The sequence below is a fragment of the Oncorhynchus masou genome, chromosome 28 (assembly GCF_036934945.1).
Source record: "Oncorhynchus masou masou isolate Uvic2021 chromosome 28, UVic_Omas_1.1, whole genome shotgun sequence".
Classification (NCBI taxonomy): Eukaryota; Metazoa; Chordata; class Actinopteri; order Salmoniformes; family Salmonidae; genus Oncorhynchus; species Oncorhynchus masou.
Window position 1 is genome coordinate 52,916,166 of NC_088239.1, and position 18,723 is coordinate 52,934,888.

The window sequence follows — 18,723 nt, forward strand, 5'->3', positions numbered from 1 at the left end:
CAATATAATAAGAGTCTGGTAGCAGCAGTTGTGATGTGTGTGTGTAGCATGAATGTATATGTGTGTGTGTGTATATGTCTGTGTCAGTGTGTGCATGTGTGAGTGCATGTGTGCTCAGGTGCGTAGAATCAGAGCAGTTGGTCAGTCCAGTTCAAGTGTTCCACCATCTGATGGCTTGTAGATAGAAACTGCCTCGGAGCCTGTTGGCATCACACCTCATTCTCCGATACCGTCTGCCCGACGGTAAGGGAGTGAACAGCTCGTGGCTGGGGTGTGTAGGGTCTTTGATAATGCTGCGTGCCTTCCCCAGGCACCCGTTTCGAGTAGATGTCCTGGATGGGTGGGAGCACAATATATATCCATCCCTAATTTCTACATCTCAAATTATGCTGATTGAGCTAAGCAGCTCTGAGGGGGAGGATGCTCAGTCTGACCCTCAGCAGATGACCAGAAATTAATATTCCAGTCTGGGGACTGGACAGTGGCTGTAAGAATCTGATTACTTCATCTTAACCCTGACCTAATGACCCTGTAGCCACACATGGTTTTAACCTCAAAGCCTCATCTATAGAGAGAGAGAGAGTCTCCATCAATACTCCTATTTTGTGAGTATGGTTATGGAGGAATAGTAATAGTGGCCATTTGTTTGAGTTTTAGATGTTTCTACAACTTGATTGGAGTCCACCTGTGGTAAATTCAATTGATTGGACATGATTTGGAAAGGCACAACCTGTCTATTTAAGGTCCCACAATTGACAGTGGATATCAGAGTTTAAAAAAAGACAGTGGATGTCAGAGTGTCGAAGGCACAGATCTGGGGAAGGGTAACAAACATTTCTGCAGCATTGAAGGTCCAAGAACAAAGTGGTCTCCATCATTCTTAAATGGAAGAAGTTTTGAAGAAGCTTCCTAGAGCAGGCCACCCAGCCAAACTGAGCAATCAGGGGAGAAGGGCCTTGGTCAGGGAGGTGACCAAGAACCCGATGGCCCAGCCAAAGCCCAGACATGAACCCATTCTAACAGCTCTGGAGAGACCTGATAATTGCTGTGCAGCAATGCTCCCCATCCAACCTGACAGAGTTTGAGTGGATCTGCAGAGAAGAATTGTAGAAACTCCCCAAATACAGATGTGCCAAGCTTGTAGCGTCATATCGAAAAAGACTCAAGGTTGCAATCACTGCCAAAGGTTCTTCAACAAAGTACTGATAAAGGGTCTGAATACTTACGTAAATGTTATGTTTCAGTTTTCTATATTGTATAAATTAGCAAAAATGTCTAAAAACCCATTTTTGCTTGTTATTATGGGGTATTGTGTGTAGATTGATGAGGGGAAGTAAAAAAAAAATCTATTTTAGTATAAGGCTGTAATGTAACAAAATGTGGAGAAAGTGAAGGGGTCTGAATACTTTCCGAATGCACTTTTTATTTCAGGATGTGTATATTCCTTGGTAGCAGGTAACCTAGTGGTTAAGTATGTTGGGCCAATAACCAAAACGTCGCTGGTTCAAATCCCCAAGCTAGTTGAAAATCTGTTGATGTGCCATTGAGCCAGGCACTTAACCCCAATTGTTCCTGTTAGTTGCTCTGGATAAGAGTGTCTGCTAAATGACTAAAATTTAACCCAGAAAATATTCTGAATTTATTTACACATCACAGTTTTGAAAACATAGCTTGTCCCCCCCAAAAAATTGGTCTCTTGGTACAACTTACCCCATGTATTGGATAAGTTAAGCTGCCTACAAATGTATGTATTGAATGAAATATTACCAACCTTTTTTAAAGCATGTGTATCTTTATTTCCCAAACACAATTGAATACTATCACAATAGCTATTTTTTGTCTTTTAAGCATTTTAAACATATTTAACACAGACTTAACACCTAACAAAGACTTTGTACTATTTTTTACACTTTTAACATAGGCTAGGCCCTGTTGTTACCTCATATCCCAGCAACAAGTCTGAGAAGAAAACACTTCAATTTGATCAACTTGCTATTGGCTCAACTTACACAAAGGCAAACATTTTGACTATATTAGCCCACACAACTACAAGGATGCACTTTCATTCTAGGTTCAGGACCTCATATTGAAGCTTAAACAGACCCCAACACAAAAAATGTATTTGACTTGGTGGAATTTTTTATTATTATTATTATTATTTTCAGCTTGACTTGCTTACCACTTTTTCCATGCGGTTTCTTCCTTCACAGACTCCATGAAATGACGGCCTCTTCCTAAACATTTGGTCAAATTACAAATTTTCGGTATGGTTTCCTAGAAACAAGAGTGGCTCAACTTACCCCACTCTCCCCTACAGAAAACATTTGAGTTACTGGATGATAGGAGAGGTGGTTATGGGTGTATAATTGAAAGTGTATGGAAAACAGACAGAAAGGACTGTCAATGTTCAATATTATCCATCCATCAAGGAAATCTAATTTAAAAAAAAACTCAATATGTCTTACAGTAGATCCCATTGCAAAGGCAAGAACCACTGTGGTATCCAGCAGTATCCACTGGCCATCTATAGTATGAATGTTCACAATGTTGTTGGTGGGCAAAGTGGAAACAATGCGGAACAAACCGAGCAGCCACACATGGAAACACGTTTTGCACTCACAAATTGTTAGGAATTATAACATTTGAGAGTCTAGAGCAATGTTTCTGGAGCATGCTTTGTGTTTCCACCAGAAATGCTCTTTTAAGGCATCTACTGGTGTTGAAAAGCAAATGGCTTCATATCTTTTATATGCTTTGTATCTTGTTGTTGTAACTCCATGGGATCACAACTAGATTTATATAGATTTCTGTGCAATTTGCAGCTTATGACAGACACCTCAAAAGGCTCTGTGCTCAAATGATCACAGTAAAGTGCAGTAGAAATAGAAAATGACTGAAAATGCCATTTGCCAACAGAGGTGTTGAACATACACAATATTTTCATGAAACAAACACAATAACAGGCCCAAGTTCTATGCGGAAAAGCAGAGGGGACACATGAATGTCGATTGAAAAGTCATCTTCCAGACGGTGTGATATTGTCCTCCACTAAATTGCCTATCTGCCACCTGTCTCTGGCACTGATAGACCCAAATGGCCTTGCAACAGGATAGCATTAATGTTCGGGAGGTGAGGGGTGCAATTAAGCCTCATACACTGCCTTTACAGTCCATCATTATTGATCAGTGATGAAATGGAATTACACCTTGGGTGAAAGGGAGCTATTGTCCCACATGCATTTGGTTAGTGGACATGAGGACATTACTTGGCACTGACAACACTTTGGCACAGATCCTGTTAAGGCTCCAGGCCTGGGACCTACTTGACAGTTGGACAATCCTTTATAATAATAAGATAGGAAGATAATGTAGGTAGTAAGTGGGGTAAAATCAAACCTGTTTTGCATGACACAGCCAGCAGTATGCATAGGTTGCTCTGTATCTAGACCTCTGCTCCCTCCCAGTGGCGAGAATGGAACTTGCAGCAGTTCACGGCATACCGAGAAGACACCTGTCTGAGAACAGAGGTGGGATATTATTTAATAAATGTATGTAACATTGCCCACCCCCCACCAGCCAGATAATTGCCTACCTGTGCCCACTTAGAAAAAGTGCTTAGCAGTGAGTGGCCTCTACATGTCTCCCCACTGAGACTCTTCCAGCTGATGAGCCAATACATTCTTAATGAGAGAGGGAAATTAAACCTTTCAGAGCTATGGATCATTTCAATGATTGGTCTTATTAACTGCCTTCTCACAGACAGTTTCATCTGCAGTCACCTGGAGGTCCAAAACGATCAATTACATTTTTCTCTGTGTCGTTTTGAGAGCTTGTGTGTTCAAACATGCTGACGAGAGAAGAGGGGGAGAAAGAGATAGACCATTATTCTTACTACAGGAAGTGCATAATACTAGCAACAAAATCAAACACATACTTCAGTTTCTTTAGTGTACTTGCCAGGATTTCTCATCAATGCGAATAGATGGAATAGACTGCAGCTAGCTGCACACGGCCCTTGTTTTCACAGGAGCAGCATACCCGCATTGACCTAACGTCTTTTAGAATTCTACATGATTCTAGCTACTGGAACATCCAAAAACATGTTTGTTAGAATGGCCACATTCCACTCGATACATGTGACATGTTAATAGCCTAACAATCGTTGAATTTACGCGTTTCTGCCTGGCTGCCATGCTTTTATCACATGACAAATATCCCCGTAGGGCACTGAAAGGTAGTTGTCATGGAGATGAGGGGTAGATCTGATGCTTGCAGCTCGAGATTCAAGTGAACGATTTTTTTAGCAGCAACGACGGAACTGTTGACAAGAATCCGTGAGTAGTTTACACATCATTATTGATTTCAATGTACACGGTACTATGTTGCGGATACTTTCATTGGCCAAATGTTGCCATCTCATTGCGTCCTGCTATATTGTAGCGTAGCCACTTTGTGTTCTAGAATATAGAAGAATAAACAGTCATCATAGCTAGTTTCCACCGCAGTACTTGCACACACAAGTCTAGATTCTCCACACTTCATAATGTTTTTTTTTATTATCACTGTCGCTGAACATACCTTTTTTGTTCATCCGAGAAATGTTATTGTTGAGTCATTTTCAGAGCTTTATGTAGGCTATCTAAATATTATATGGACACTGGAGTTTAAACCTTAGGCCGCTGAAGCCTAATTTGTGCACGGCCTACATAATAATGAATGTGAATCCTCTTCCCTAAAACACTCCAGTATGGTTATTCACACATCATACTGCAATGTTTTAGAGAAGGGGGTGCACCCTTCACAGGAGTCTGCACACTTATGGCATGGGAATTAATATAGCTAATCAGTACATTGCCCTGGTCATGGCCAGGATTCTAGTTCACAGGCAGACCACCCACACAGCCTTACCAAAATGCAGGAGATGAGGAACGGGATGATGCACTTCCCACCACCTGTGAGCAGAGACCGGGTCATATCCAAGTTCCCAAAGGTACCTGAGCACACACCAGCAACCTGCTACCAGCCTGCTAGCCATCTGGATCAACTCAAACCTACCATAATGTTTTAGTGGCTCTGGTGTACCGTTTGTTAAAAGTCACAAGTGCTGTCATTCAAAACAGGTTGGAATGGAGGGGTCAAAAGTATGTGGTTGATGTTATTGAAACCGTGTGACATCCACACAGTGGCTTACAGTTGTCTGAGTGTGTGATCACAGGGCTGGCTATTTCTGAAAACAGCACTAATAAAGTTAATGTTGTCTAGTAACCTACTGTACCCAATGAAGCCTCTGTCAGCTATTGCTGAGTAGGCCCAACTCATAAGTTCTAACAGCATGCAGTGACACCTAAACTCTCCTTGGTCAGGACAGTATTCGGAGTAGATAATATAGGACCACAATAGAAACAAATGTCTTTTTTTGTATATGTATCCTCAACAATGTATCCGTTGCCTGATGTAACATTGTATGTATTTTAAATTGTCTCGTCAAATAAGTAGTGAAGATGTAAATTGCCAGGGCTGTAAAAGCTTCAAAGGATGTTGCACACATACTGTGTTCCTAATACGCAAGGATTTAGCTATTTCCCCCCACAGTCTCCTGGTGCCATTTCAAAAGTAGATTAAATTAAAAGTTCAGGAGAGTTTGAGTGACATTTTTCAAGCCTGGATATGAGAAGAGCTTTTACAGTAATGTCAGCAGGAATCACTGGAACAGCAAGACTTTGTAGACAGCTGGTATTTTCATGACACACCATTAAAAATGCCTTCAGTATGTCAGATGGAAGCTCATAACAAAATAAACATCAGTGCTGCATTATTGTTTTCATTACAGATACCAAACAATGCATTTAAACTCTTCTGTGTGATTGTACATCAGAGAGTAATGTCTGTTATTAACGTTGAAGCGACTGTTGTTTCCAGTGTTATACTCCACAGGCATGTCTGCAGATTAAGGAGGATTGGGATACCCAGGCCAAGGCTGCCTGCAAAGAAAGAACTGACAGGCATCAGGGGTGAGTTGCCTGGTTAGATGTATTGATTGATTAATGTCTGACTGATTCACTTATTGATTGGTATTGGATTTATCTGGAAAAGCAACACTGAATTTAGCTGTTCAATATTTCCTTTGAAGATGGGACAGACTGAAGATGTCCAAAGCAGTGGTTGTTGGTGACCTTAATGTGGGCAAGACCTGCCTAATAAACCGGTAAAGTATTCAGCTTGCGACCTGGCTGCTATATCATGTTCCTTTTAGGTGGTAAACAGCCTTCTAACATGTTTGTGTATTCTGTTCTGCATTTTTAGGTTCTGCAAAGATGTATTTGACAGAGACTACAAGGCTACCATAGGAGTGGACTTTGAGATTGAGAGGTTTGAGCTCTCAGGAGCTCCATTCTCCCTTCAGATGTGAGTGAGGGTCATGCTCTGGTTTGTTTGAATATGTGCTTTATTATTTTATTAGAAACTTGTGATTCTTTACTTGTATTCAAATGTGATTTTTTTCCCCCTTCTCCTTTTCTTACATAGCTGGGACACAGCTGGCCAGGAAAAATTCAAATGCATCGCTTCAGCATACTACAGAGGAGCTCAGGGTAAGATAGAGACAGCCAGTGAGATGCCTTTGGCTGCGTTTACACAGGGAGCCAGATTCTGATCTTTTTTTCACTAGTTTCACAGCTCTGAAAAAGATCTGATATGATTGGTCAAAATACTAAAAAAAAAAAATCAGATTTTTACTGCCTGTGTAAAAAGCAGCCATTGTAGACTAGGGAAACCCTGAGGAGTTCACTGTTGCTGTATCCAAGTCTCTGTGTTTTTATTACAGTGATAATCACAGTATTTGACATGGCAGACATTAAGAGCTTGGAGCACTCATGGTAGGTTTATTTAATATAATATGAAATCAAGAACGAGCACAAAGATAAATCAGAACAATCAAAGTCAAATGTCCTCTCAAATGAAATGTCTCTATCTCTCACAGGCAGTGGTTAGATGAGGCCATGAGGGAGAATGAACCTGGCTCCTGTTCTGTTTTCTTGGTCGGAACCAAGAGTGACCTACTTGTGAGTGCACAAACATGTACATGGTTCTTGGCAGATAGATAGATATTGTAGATGGGCACACATAGGTGTATAATATGCTTTCCCCCCCATATTCGCAATGAAGAACCATATCCATTAGCTCTGTCTTTTGGCTCCTTTCTATGCTTTCAAATACAATGAATTAATCTTTTCTCTCTCTGTGCCCAAGGTTCCAGAGGAGCGCCAGAGGACTGAGAGAGACGCCATCAAGATAGCAAATAAAATGAAAGCTGAGTTTTGGTCTGTTTCGGCCAAGACAGGTACAGACCGGAGCAAAAACCCCTATTATAACATGACACCATGACTTCATCGCGATGTTCATGTTGACGATAGAATATCAAATCAAATGTTATTGGTCACATACACATGATTAGCAGATGTTTATGCGAGTGTAGTGAAATGCTTGTGCTTCTAGTTCCGACAGTGCAGTAATATCTAACAAGTAATCTAACAATCCCCCAACAATGACCTAATACACACAATAATAGCTGTGGTTTTAGAGACCACAGGATAATTACATAGAGATGGTCTCCAGGTGTGCAATGTGCTTATTGTGTAATCAGAGGTTAAGCTGTTTCACTGTATGGAGTGTGTCTGGGCCATGTGCAGTCAATGCAGCTGCTGGTCTTGTTACTGTAAATAAGCATTTTGATGATATAATAATGACACTCACTATCGGTGTGACTGTATAGGGGAGAACGTGCAGGGGTTCTTCTTCCGGGTGGCATCTCTGGCCTTTGAAGACTCTGTACTGAAGGACATGGAGAAAGGGATCACCTCCACTCGAATAGGAGGAGGAGACAGCATTAGTAAGAGACAACTCAAAGGACAACAGAGGGGTTTGGGTCAGAGTGTAGGTGGAGGGAAATATATAGAGAGGAAAATAGTGAATGTATATTTAAAGCTTTTGGAATAAATATGTTGTCAGTTGCTCATCTCTCAGATGGACTTGAATTGAGGTTGGAAATTGCAATACTCTGTATTTATGTTCTTGGTATCTTTCCCTTTAGAATCTGACAGAGCCAACCTGGAGGAGCCCCAGTCCAGAGCAGTGAATACGAATTGCTGCTGAGAAAAGAGAAGAGGACTTGAAGTAGGAGTCAAGAGAAGGAAGGAGAGTGAGATGTGTAGAAAGATATTGAAATAGTGGATTTTAAAAGTGGAAAGAGCCGCGACTGACATGTGCCTCTTTTTCTCAGTCTTCACTCGTGTCATTCATACGTGGACACACAAGTGTCTACAACCTTTATAATCATCATTTAGTACTGCCATTTTGGGATGTAATGTATCAACTTCCTTGATTTTAACCCGGTCATCAATGACCTTTATTATATGCATTTTAAAGTATTTTATAAATTCAGTATTTTGTCGAATTTTGGAATTTAGGGTGCATTTCAGGCTCATTTGTAGAAGTGGTTTGATAGTTTATGTAATATACTGTATTATCATTATGTATTGTGTAGCCCTAACATTCTGCAGATACATTTACAATAATTTTATTGCATATTCTTGTTATTACTGCTAACCTCGTTCCTAGGCTGAATTGTTTCTGCACAGAGACAGAGCTGGATGGTGATGACAAAATAATCAAAATAAAGTTTCATATTTTTGTATGGGTCTTCATGACATCTAAATATCTCAGTTCATTTCACTGGATGACTCTAACTTAGTAAAGTGCTACAGAGCTAGTTACTGACCGAGTTCACAACTGACCAAAAACAGTGACAAAACAATTCAGCAAGAAAGAACAGTTAGCCACTGCATTTACAAACAGTAAATTCAAGAAATACAAATGCATGAACTTAAAGAATCACCTCAATGGAGGACAGGTTCAATAAGCTACAACATTGTGTAACATGATATGTGATGCTGTTCAACTAACCCTGTGCTTGGGGATACTTTCTTCTATCTCCATTCAGAAAGAAAAGTGTATCTTATAAATGTCCGTGTCCAGTTGCAGGTGGTTCTCCAAAAACCAGACACAATTCAGAATTATATTAAATCCATGTTTTGCCTCTTGCATGTGTGTAGATCTTTGTTTTGGTTGAGCTGTCATCTACTTCTTAATTTGGCATTGGCCGCAGCGCATGAAAACTTCCTGTTCCTGCAAAGATGTTGTGAAGGACATAGTGGAGTAGGCTGGTGGGTTTTCAGTAAGTGTAGGGTCGATGGAAGGGTATTTGTTGATTTCTTTCTTTTTTTCCCCCATGATTTTTTCAAGCAATGTATAAGGGAGTTATACTCCAGTCTAGTAGGTGGCAGTAATAAAACATTTATTAGATGCCAACCACTCTTAAACATCATCAAAGAAGAAAGATGTTGGGAAATGTAAGATGTCTGACAGCTAAATTGGCTAGGGAACTTATCAAAAAGTGGATTTAATATTCTGAATTTTCTTTGGTTTTGGAAGGACCTTTATTTTGGATGCCGGTACTGTTTACATTTAGCTGCAGGAGCTCCACAATAATTTTCTGCTAATATTCTATAAGAGGAACAGGAGCTCCAGCAGTAGAACATTTCAGGTGCTGGTACTCGGCTTCGGTGAACTCCTGCCTGAGTCAAGCACTGGCGATATGGAGCATCATATATCCCGTTACAATTCTGTATCTAGGGTTCAATATACTGCTTGTACCCCCATCCAAAAACAAAAAATGAACTGCAAACAAGACATTACTGCAGTGGCATAACTTGTTAATGGATACATATTCTGTACAATTTGAATAAACAAACACTGATACAGAGAAACAAGCATACCTTATGAACAAATTTGACCACACACAAAACAATTGCTTAAGACAGCATGGTCCCCAAAATGGTTCCTACCCTGTCACACTAGAAACGTTTTATTGTATGTTTACTTGAGGTTAAATATCTTATTCATTAGTAGAATAGTAGGACATCACTATGTTAGAAAATATATATATTTACCCTTCATTTAACTAGGCAAGTCAGTTAAGAACAAATTCTTCTTCACAATGACGGCCTACCCCGGCCAACACTAACACCGGACGACGCTGGGCCAATTGTGCACCACCCTATGGGACTCCCAATCATGGCCAGTTGTGATACAGCCTGGAATCGAACCAGGGTCTGTAGTGACGCCTCTAGCACTGAGATGCAGTCCCTTAGACCGCTGCGCCAGTCAGGAGCCCAAACTGCTGCTATTAGTCTAAGAAATCCCAAACAGAAGTGTATGCTGGATCCATAGAATTAGGAATGAGGATCTTTATGGCTGGAACAATGATCGGGGTCGTTTTGCATGGCCTGGTGCCCCGGTAGGTGGAGAGTGGGTCATTTTAGACCACTCCATTGGTCCTTAAGGGACATTTCCAATGACCCAGGCCATGCCAATTGAACTCCACCAGTGAGGGGGTTAGAAAGCGGGGAGGGAGGAGCGCCCTTCTTAAATGGAACTGTAATCTACGCCACTCGATCATGTTGTCAAAAGCCATCATCCAGAAACATATAACATCTCTTTTCGATAAAATAAATGTGAGGATTTTCAAACTAGTTTTCATTGGAAAGGCAGATAACCATTTTTATCAAAAGCCATCACTTTTGCATGTGAAAGCAGTAAACACTGAATCCTGCTCATTACTACACATGCTTACTTATGTCACATCATCGGCACCTGTTCGGGTGGCAGCCCGGTTTCAAATCGAATGCCATCAACTTTCAGCCAGTGCAAAACATGCCTACATGGGTGCCCGGGTGAGATTAATCGAACCCCCACCCCGGGGGGATCTCGGGAGCACATGTAGGTGGATTTTGCACCGGATGAATGTTGATTGCATTCCATTTTGAACCGGGCTTGCCTCCCAGACCTAAGCCAGGTGCCCTGCTCAAAGCCCACAGTGAAGTCTGCTCGAAACAAAAGTGACGTAATTAAGCATGTGTAGTAATTACTAGGGTTCTGTGTTTTCCCAAGGGATTTTATCTGCCTTCCCAGTGAAAAAGTCAGACAATTCTAACATTTATTTTATGGAAAAGAGATGTATCTTTTTGGACGGTGAAATCATGCTGCCTTGTTGACAAAATGGCCAACAGGCACATAATACTGTTCGATTTGAGAAGGGCGCTCCTCCCTCCCTGCTTTCGCCCGCTGACGTAATGGGCCATAGACCGGTGTCCCGCGGTTGGGCATAATCGTATCCGCCCAGTGTTGTAGGAAGCAACCATTGGAGGAAACACGTCCGCACAGGGCAGGGATGGGCAACTTTGATGTTGGCGGGGGCCACAAATAATCTGAAGTCATCACGAGGGGCCGTAGTTGCCCCCCAGATAGATAAAAAAAAATGTGTAAATTCTACACTTTTGCCATGGGGTGTGGAGAAGATGTTGCTGTTTTAAAGCTATTTTGCTGCAATTCCACACATTTTGCCATGGGGCGGAGAGAAGATTTAGCAACTTTATAATTAATTTCATGCACATTTTGAAGTTGTATGTTTCATTTAGTGCAATTATACTAATTTGCCTTGGGGCAGAGAGGAAATATGCAGTTTTACAGCAAATTTCCTGCTATTCTACATATTATGCCATAGGGTGGAGAGAGTGAAACTGACTAACAAATCAATGGGGGCTCTAATTCGACCTTGATTACTTCAAGTTTAGATAGCTGGCTAATTTACCAATCTATAAATGTTTAGCTGCCATGGGCTAATTGAGTGGCTATCAGTGACTGACACAAGAGAAAATAGAAAAACTGTTGACGCACAAACAAATTTCAAAATTACATATTGTGTATTCTACCTCGCAACAGTAAATTGAGTCCCCATCCCTGGCCAATGGAGACGAGAGTCACAGAGGAAGTGAAAGCGATAACAGTCTAAAATCTGTCTTCTCCAGAAAGTGGCGTAATTGTGGCGTTTTTTTTATGGAGGTCTATGAGAGAGTGTCGAATTTGGTTAACACAAAAATTAATGGCTTATTTGACCAAATAGAAGTTTCCTAATGATTAGGTTGTTACGAGCGTATTGATATAAGACGAAAAAACACGTTATATAGGAGTTGTGCCATCTCGTCATTGGTTATCACAGCCAAAGTCATAACTCCCGCCTATTTCTATAGTTTCTCTTCTTAAAATATGATTTTAAACATAACCTTAACCACACTGGTAAACTTATGCCTGCCCCTAACCTTGAATTAAAAATGTGATTTTTTGTTTTCATAAATATTTACGATATAGCCAAGTATAACTTTTGGCTGTGGTAACTAGTGGAAACAGATTTGCACACGAGTATCTGTCCTCACATTGTCTAGAATGGTCTTGCCTCCTCCATACTGCCTTCCATTGTTGAAGAAACGTATATCCATTGTTAGAGCGAACACTAGAGTATGTGGTTAATATAAATAATCTGTGCTAAAGTGCATGGGAATTAAAATTAAGCACACCAGCAGTGTGCTCGTAAATTCATTATGGAGTGCCAGAGAGCGGGTGTTAGTAAATCCAGAGTGTTGTCAGATTGTCCGTTGGTAAATTCGGAGCATTCAGAGCGCATACTGGACACTAGTCGAGGAGTAAGGTTGATCCGAGCGTTCTAACCTCAATGGCAGTCAAGCAAACATTGGCTAGCTTGCTAGCTACTTCAAGACACAAATGAGAGAATAATTCACTCTGACCATTTTACTCTCCCGTGCAGAAGTGGTTTAGGCTGTTTCATGTTATCCAGAGAGTTGGTGACTGTAACTGTGCTGCAACAATTTAATGACGTTTACCGACACCGGTCGTATTCAATCGGTGTTGAGCGTTCGTAAATTCATCATTCTACACTCGGCCACACTAAAACGAGAGTGCTCTGAAGACCGACTAGATAGGCGGAGTGAATTTACGAACGCACTCCCAGTAGCCAGTACCACTTGGTACGCTGTATTGCGAACACCCAATCAGCTAGCGTCAACAACTGACAAGAAACCAATCGTTGAATGACTTTATAATCTGTGGGCGGTTATACTCCATGTTTTGCAGGAAGTTGAACCATCGCTGTGCAGTAAAAACAACAATATACGACACGTCTAATTTCAATAACGTTTTACCTATTTTTCATATTAATGCGTTGTAAAGGCAAGTCTGAACTTCATCCAACTTTTGTGTGCATTGTCTCACGTTGTGTTTCCAGGTAGATGTGAGCTTTTAGCAAGTTACAAGTTAGCTGTAGCAGCTAACGTTAGCCACCATCACGGGAGGGTCAAGTCAGTGGTGTCCCATGCGTGGAGCTCTGTGTTACTAATAGGGTGTTATTTGTGTCTACAAAACTTCTCGTTTCTTCGGATTGATAGAGTTGGGTGTAACCGAAAGGTTATATAACATGTGTTCTTGGTAACATGCATTCGGTGTGCCTTCTTTAGCTTGTTCATCATGAAGAATAAAACATACAAACTTGTGGTGCACAAGAAAGGCTTTGGAGGCAGTGGTGAGTGAATTCCTTTCAGTGGCGGTGTAAAACGGTTCACACTGTTTTATCATGTGTTGGGTGAAATGAATGCTGTTTTGTCGTTGACAATAACCCCTCCTTATACACAGATGATGAGCTTGTGGTGAACCCCAAGGTGTTCCCTCAAGTTTCCCTTGGGGACATAATTGAGATTGCACACCCCACAGATGAATACAGGTGAGGATGCATGCCAAGAAGTTATCTTTTGCCTGGGTCTTTATGTTGGTCCAAAGTTATGATAGATTCTCCTCATTTTCCAACAGCCCTCTCTTGCTGCAGGTGAAGAGTCTCAAAGAAGACCTCCAGAAAGGTAAAGCATGACGAATTTCCTCCAGTTTTAGAGGAAGCCCCTATAGAACCTAGCTAGTGAACTGATCAATATCCTATTTGATTGTAAGTGACATGCACAAGGAACGCTCATCAGTAAATCTGTAGCCTAAATACAATGCATTCATCCTCTCCTCCAGAGACAATCAGTGTGGACCAGACGGTGGCGCAAGCCTTCAAACTCCGGGCATACCAGGATGTCGTTGTAAACATTGTGGATCCAAAGGTGTTTTTTCTATGAATCATATTTCCAATAGTATTTGATTGAATTACAGTATTCAAGCTGATTTTTAAAGCTAGCTCATGCTGTATATGGATTTCTGTGTTAGGATGTAACTCTGGACCTCGTAGAGCTCACATTCAAAGACCAATACATTGGAAGGGGAGACATGTGGCGACTGAAGAAGAGTCTGGTGAGAGGGAGTCTATTTGAATACCTCTGTATATGCTGTTGGTGTTTTGTTAAGGTAGCCTACTTCTTGAATCTGTGCCTATCAGAACTTCATTAACATTCTATTTATCTTAGGTGAGTACCTGTGCTTATGTGACCCAGAAAGTGGAATTTGCAGGGATCAGGTAGGCAATACCATTCTTAACACATTAATAATAATAAATATGTTATTTCATGTGTAAATATGTTTTATGTTATTATGTCCCTTACTGTCCCTTATGTTGTATCCTGTCTCTGTTACCCTCAGAGCCCAGGCCAGTGAGTTATGGGTGAAAGGAGAGAAGGTCACTTGTGGCTACATCAGTGAAGACACCAGGGTAAGCAATGTCACTTTCAAAAGTAACTGTCTATTAAGATATTGCAGGACACTGTATGTAGTTACTAAATATGTTCTCCAGTCTCCCTACGATAGAGTGCCTTTCATATGTGTGGTGTTTAATGCAGGTGGTGTTCAGGTCGACCTCTGCCATGGTGTACATCTTCATCCAGATGAGCTGCGAAATGTGGGACTTCGATATCTACGGTTAGTTTCTCTTCTATCCCAGGTTATCAGGTGTTGGTATTGTTGAGTGTGTGAGATTGAGGCTGTGTTTCTTCTGTCTTGAGTGAGTGGTTTACTGAGATTGGCATTGAGCAGTGAGCCCTGTAGTTTGTCAATGAGGAGTAAAATAAAGTTTTCATTTGTTTTCAGGGGATCTCTACTTTGAGAAAGCAGTCAGTGGTTTTTTGTCTGATCTTTTTGCCAAATGGAAGGTTTGTGACTTACGTTCTGTGTTACACTTGCAATGCTTAAACCATTCATTAAACTTAATCAACACATTTCTAGGCATTAAACCAGGAGTGGGCAACTCCAGTCCTCAAGGGCCTGATTGGTGTCACACTTGTTCTCCATCCCTAGCAAACACAGCTGATTAATAAAATTGCATTTTAAACTGAAGATCATGATTAGGTGATTATTGGAGTCAGGTGTGTTAGCTGGGACTGGGGCAAAACTGTGACACCAATCAGGCCCTCGAGGACTGGAATTGCCCACCCCTGCATTAAACAATGCAGTTCTAAAGGTATTTATCCTAGTGAGATTTTGTTGACTTTTTCAGGAGAGGTATTGCAGCCATGAAGTGACAGTGGTGCTTTTCTCACGCACTTTCTACAACGCTAAAACCTTGGGTGAGCCCTTTTATTTCTGTTTTCATGAGACATCAGGAATATCACATGCTAGCTATTTTTAGATTAAATGTTCTGTTTTTCTTCCCATCTTCCGTAGAAGAGTTTCCTGAGATATTGAGAGGTTCCATCAGACAGGACCACGAGGGCCGTTTCTATGAAGATTTCTATAGGTTTACTGTCTTCCAGCCTCATTGTCTTTTCAATTATATTTTCACAATGTCCGTTTTTGTATGTCTACTTATTTCTAGTTTTAGTTACCAGTTGAAACTTTTTTCCTCATCTGTCAACGGTCTGACTGACTCATGGTGTTTCTCTTGTGTTGTGTCTTTGTAGGGTAGTGGCTCAGACTGAGAGACGTGATGAGTGGACCTCTCTACTGGTCACCATCAAGAAGCTCTTCATCCAGTATCCTGTCTTGGTGCGGCTGAAAGAAGCGGGTAATGAATCAGACACAACTTTGTACATTTAACGTCATGAGCAGGGCACTTATGAACGTTACCATATTATGTATGTTTACTTGTGTACATGTGGTTATTTTTGTGATAGTTGGTTTCCCCTCCGGCCATAACTCTACTGCTGCTCAGGGGAATTACCTTGAGGCCATTAACCTGTCTTTCAACGGTGAGTGCGTCATCTGCTCATTATTTTGTGTGATGCTCAGCGTTCATATTGAGCCACATATTATCTTGTCTCCTTATGACTTTCAAAAATACGGTCCTGTGCCTTTTACAGTCTTTGACAAGCACTACATCAACCGCAATTTTGACCGCACCGGTCAGATGTCTGTGGTCATCACCCCGGGGGTGGGCGTGTTTGAAGTGGACCGACTGCTCATGATCCTAACCAAGCAGCGCATGATTGACAATGGTAGGTAGTTACAACAACAGTAATAGGATGAACAGTCATATACAGTGCCTTCGGAAAGTATTCAGATCCCTTAACCTTTTCCACACGTCGCTACGTTACAGCCTTTTAATCCTCAGCAATCTACACACAATACCCCATAATGACAAAGTGAAAACAGGTTTTGAAATGTTTTGCTAATTTATACGAAGAAAAAAAACAACACACAAAGGTATTTACATAAGTATTCAGACCCTTTGCTATGCTACTTGAAATTGAGCTCAGGTGCATCCTGTTTCCATTGATCATCCTTGAGATGTTTCTACAACTTGATTGGAGTCCACCTGTGGTACATTTAATTGATTGGACATGATTTGGGAAGGCACACACCTGTCTATATAAGGTCCCACAATTGACAGTGCATGTCAGAGCAAAAACTAAGCTCCGAGACAGGATTGTGTCTCGGCTCAGATTTGGGGAAGGATACCAAAGCATTTCTGCAGCATTGAAGGTCCCCAAGAACACAGTGGCCTCCATCATTCTTAAACCACTAAGACTCTTCCTATAGCTGGCCAGCCGGCTAAACTGTGCAATCAGATGAGAAGGGCCTTGGTCAGGGAGGTGACCAAGAACCCGATGGTCACTCTGACAGAGCTCCAGAGTTCTTTTGTGGCGATGGGAGAACCTTCCAGAAGGACAACCATCTCTGAAGCCCTCCACCAATCAGGCCTTTATGGTAGAGTGGCCAGACGGAAGCCACTCCTCAGTAAAAGGCACATGACAGCCCGCTTGGAGTTTGCCAAAAGGCACCTAAAGGACTCTCAGACCATAAGAAACAATATTCTCTGGTCTGATGAAACCAAGATTCAACTCTTTGGCCTGAATGCCAAGCGTCACGTCTGGAGGAAACCTGGCACCATCCCCACGGTGAAGCATAGTGGTGGCAGCATCAGGCTGTGGGGGTGTTTCTCAGAGGCAGGTACTGAGAGACTAGTCAGGATTGAGGCAAAGATGAAAGGAGCAAAGTACAGAGATCCTTGTTGAAAACCTTCTCCAGAGTGCTCAGGACCTTAGAATGGGCTGAAGGTTTACCTTCCAACAGGACAATGACCCTAAGCACCCAGCCAAGACAATGCAGGAGTGACTTTATGACAAGTCTCTGAATGTCCTTGAGTGGCTCAGCCAGTGGCCGGACTTGAACCTGATCAAACATCTCTGGAGAGACCCGAAAATAGCTGTGCAGCGACGCTCCCAATCCAACCTGACAGAGCTCGAGAGGGTCTGCAGAGAAGAATGGGAGAAACTCCCCAAATAAAGGTGTGCCTGGCTTGTAGCGTCATACCCAAGAAGATTCGTTGCTGTAATTGCGGCCAAAGGTGCTTCCACAAAGTACTGAGTAAAGGGTCTGACTACTTATGTAAATGTGATATTTCTGTTTTTTATATTTTTTTTATATACATTTGTGAAAATGTATAAAAACCTGCTTTTGCTTTGTCATTATGGGATATTGGGTGTAGATTAATGAAAGAAAAAAAATGCAATCAATTTTACAACAAGGCTGTAACCTAACAAAATGTGGAATGAGTCAAGGAGTCTGAATACTTTCTGAAAGCACTGTACATTGTTGATGCTCATAAATGCTTTGCTATTAGGTGATCGGACTAAAGTGATTTTTCTGACATTTGTTTTCCTTTGCCAGGTATCGGTGTAGACTTGGTGTGTATGGGAGAGCAGCCACTTCATGCAGTGCCTCTATTTAAGGTGAGACGGACTGAACCCAAATATAAGCTCAGAGGTTAAAGTTCTCCATCACTGCAACGGATTTCTGTAATATGGATGATGCATGAGGGTTTTCGTAAACAATTGTATTTTCTATTATTTATTTTTAAAGCTCCAGCCACAGTTGAACATCTAAAACTAGAAAGTTTGGAGAAATGATAATGGCCCTATATGTTTTCAAATAATTGCCATTTTTCTGGCCCGCAAATCAATTCTGACAAAGAAATCTGTCGTAAAAAAATCTGTGCAACCCTCCCAATGTTGCCCTCGAGCCAAAAAGTTTGCCTGAGATGGACTTACGTTTCAGTCATGGATACATTGTTTTCTTGAAACCCTGGAAATGCCTCAATCCTTATTATGACCAAATGATTTGGACTCGAGTCGATGTGCAGCAGACCTGTTTTAACGGCTTTGTGGAAGGGGAATAAATAGTTACTTTGGCGGTGACCTCATCTATTTGAAAACAGATCCTCAAAAATGACTACTTTTTAAAACGATTTAAATACAGATCTCAGAAAGTGACTACTTTAAAAAAAATAAGCAGAAGGCAGTTTTGGGATATTTAGTTTCCTTTCAAAACATAATAGCCATATTTTGTTACTTTTAGCATTCTCATTAACACTTAACATGAAACTGTTCTTGTGCCT

At 41.2% G+C, this 18,723-nt stretch overlaps 2 protein-coding genes across 10 annotated transcripts in view; both read left to right on the forward strand.

Moving 5' to 3' along the window:
- Nucleotides 1-4,234: 4,234 nt before the first annotated feature.
- rab36 (RAB36, member RAS oncogene family) lies at nucleotides 4,235-8,689 on the forward strand. Of its 2 annotated transcripts, XM_064942579.1 has the most exons (11): nucleotides 4,236-4,333; nucleotides 4,870-4,989; nucleotides 5,919-6,010; nucleotides 6,130-6,204; nucleotides 6,303-6,404; nucleotides 6,525-6,589; nucleotides 6,823-6,874; nucleotides 6,979-7,060; nucleotides 7,248-7,338; nucleotides 7,771-7,887; nucleotides 8,089-8,689. In XM_064942579.1, the coding sequence occupies exons 2-11, from the start codon at nucleotides 4,912-4,914 to the stop codon at nucleotides 8,148-8,150; spliced, it is 816 nt and encodes a 271-aa protein (XP_064798651.1). In that variant the 5' UTR covers nucleotides 4,236-4,333; nucleotides 4,870-4,911; the 3' UTR covers nucleotides 8,151-8,689. The 2 variants fall into 2 exon arrangements, with proteins under 2 accessions (XP_064798652.1, XP_064798651.1); XM_064942580.1 differs by lacking the exon at nucleotides 7,771-7,887 and having other exon boundaries at nucleotides 4,235-4,333.
- Nucleotides 8,690-13,009: 4,320 nt separating this feature from the next.
- depdc5 (DEP domain containing 5, GATOR1 subcomplex subunit) overlaps nucleotides 13,010-18,723 on the forward strand; it is a 33,825-nt gene continuing 28,111 nt past the window's right edge. For 5 of the 8 annotated variants that reach the window (XM_064942581.1, XM_064942584.1, XM_064942582.1 and 2 more), the window contains exons 1-16: nucleotides 13,014-13,139; nucleotides 13,424-13,488; nucleotides 13,599-13,686; nucleotides 13,773-13,819; nucleotides 13,977-14,062; nucleotides 14,166-14,249; nucleotides 14,363-14,412; nucleotides 14,535-14,604; nucleotides 14,732-14,810; nucleotides 14,979-15,040; nucleotides 15,385-15,454; nucleotides 15,552-15,624; nucleotides 15,788-15,891; nucleotides 16,001-16,075; nucleotides 16,187-16,321; nucleotides 17,997-18,058. In XM_064942581.1, the coding sequence (XP_064798653.1) occupies nucleotides 13,434-13,488; nucleotides 13,599-13,686; nucleotides 13,773-13,819; nucleotides 13,977-14,062; nucleotides 14,166-14,249; nucleotides 14,363-14,412; nucleotides 14,535-14,604; nucleotides 14,732-14,810; nucleotides 14,979-15,040; nucleotides 15,385-15,454; nucleotides 15,552-15,624; nucleotides 15,788-15,891; nucleotides 16,001-16,075; nucleotides 16,187-16,321; nucleotides 17,997-18,058 (1,140 nt within the window). In that variant the 5' untranslated portion in view covers nucleotides 13,014-13,139; nucleotides 13,424-13,433. Of the gene's footprint in view, nucleotides 13,140-13,423; nucleotides 13,489-13,598; nucleotides 13,687-13,772; nucleotides 13,820-13,976; nucleotides 14,063-14,165; nucleotides 14,250-14,362; nucleotides 14,413-14,534; nucleotides 14,605-14,731; nucleotides 14,811-14,978; nucleotides 15,041-15,384; nucleotides 15,455-15,551; nucleotides 15,625-15,787; nucleotides 15,892-16,000; nucleotides 16,076-16,186; nucleotides 16,322-17,996; nucleotides 18,059-18,723 lie in introns of all 8 variants that reach the window. The other 3 variants (XM_064942587.1, XM_064942586.1, XR_010452087.1) reach the window with 2 other exon arrangements.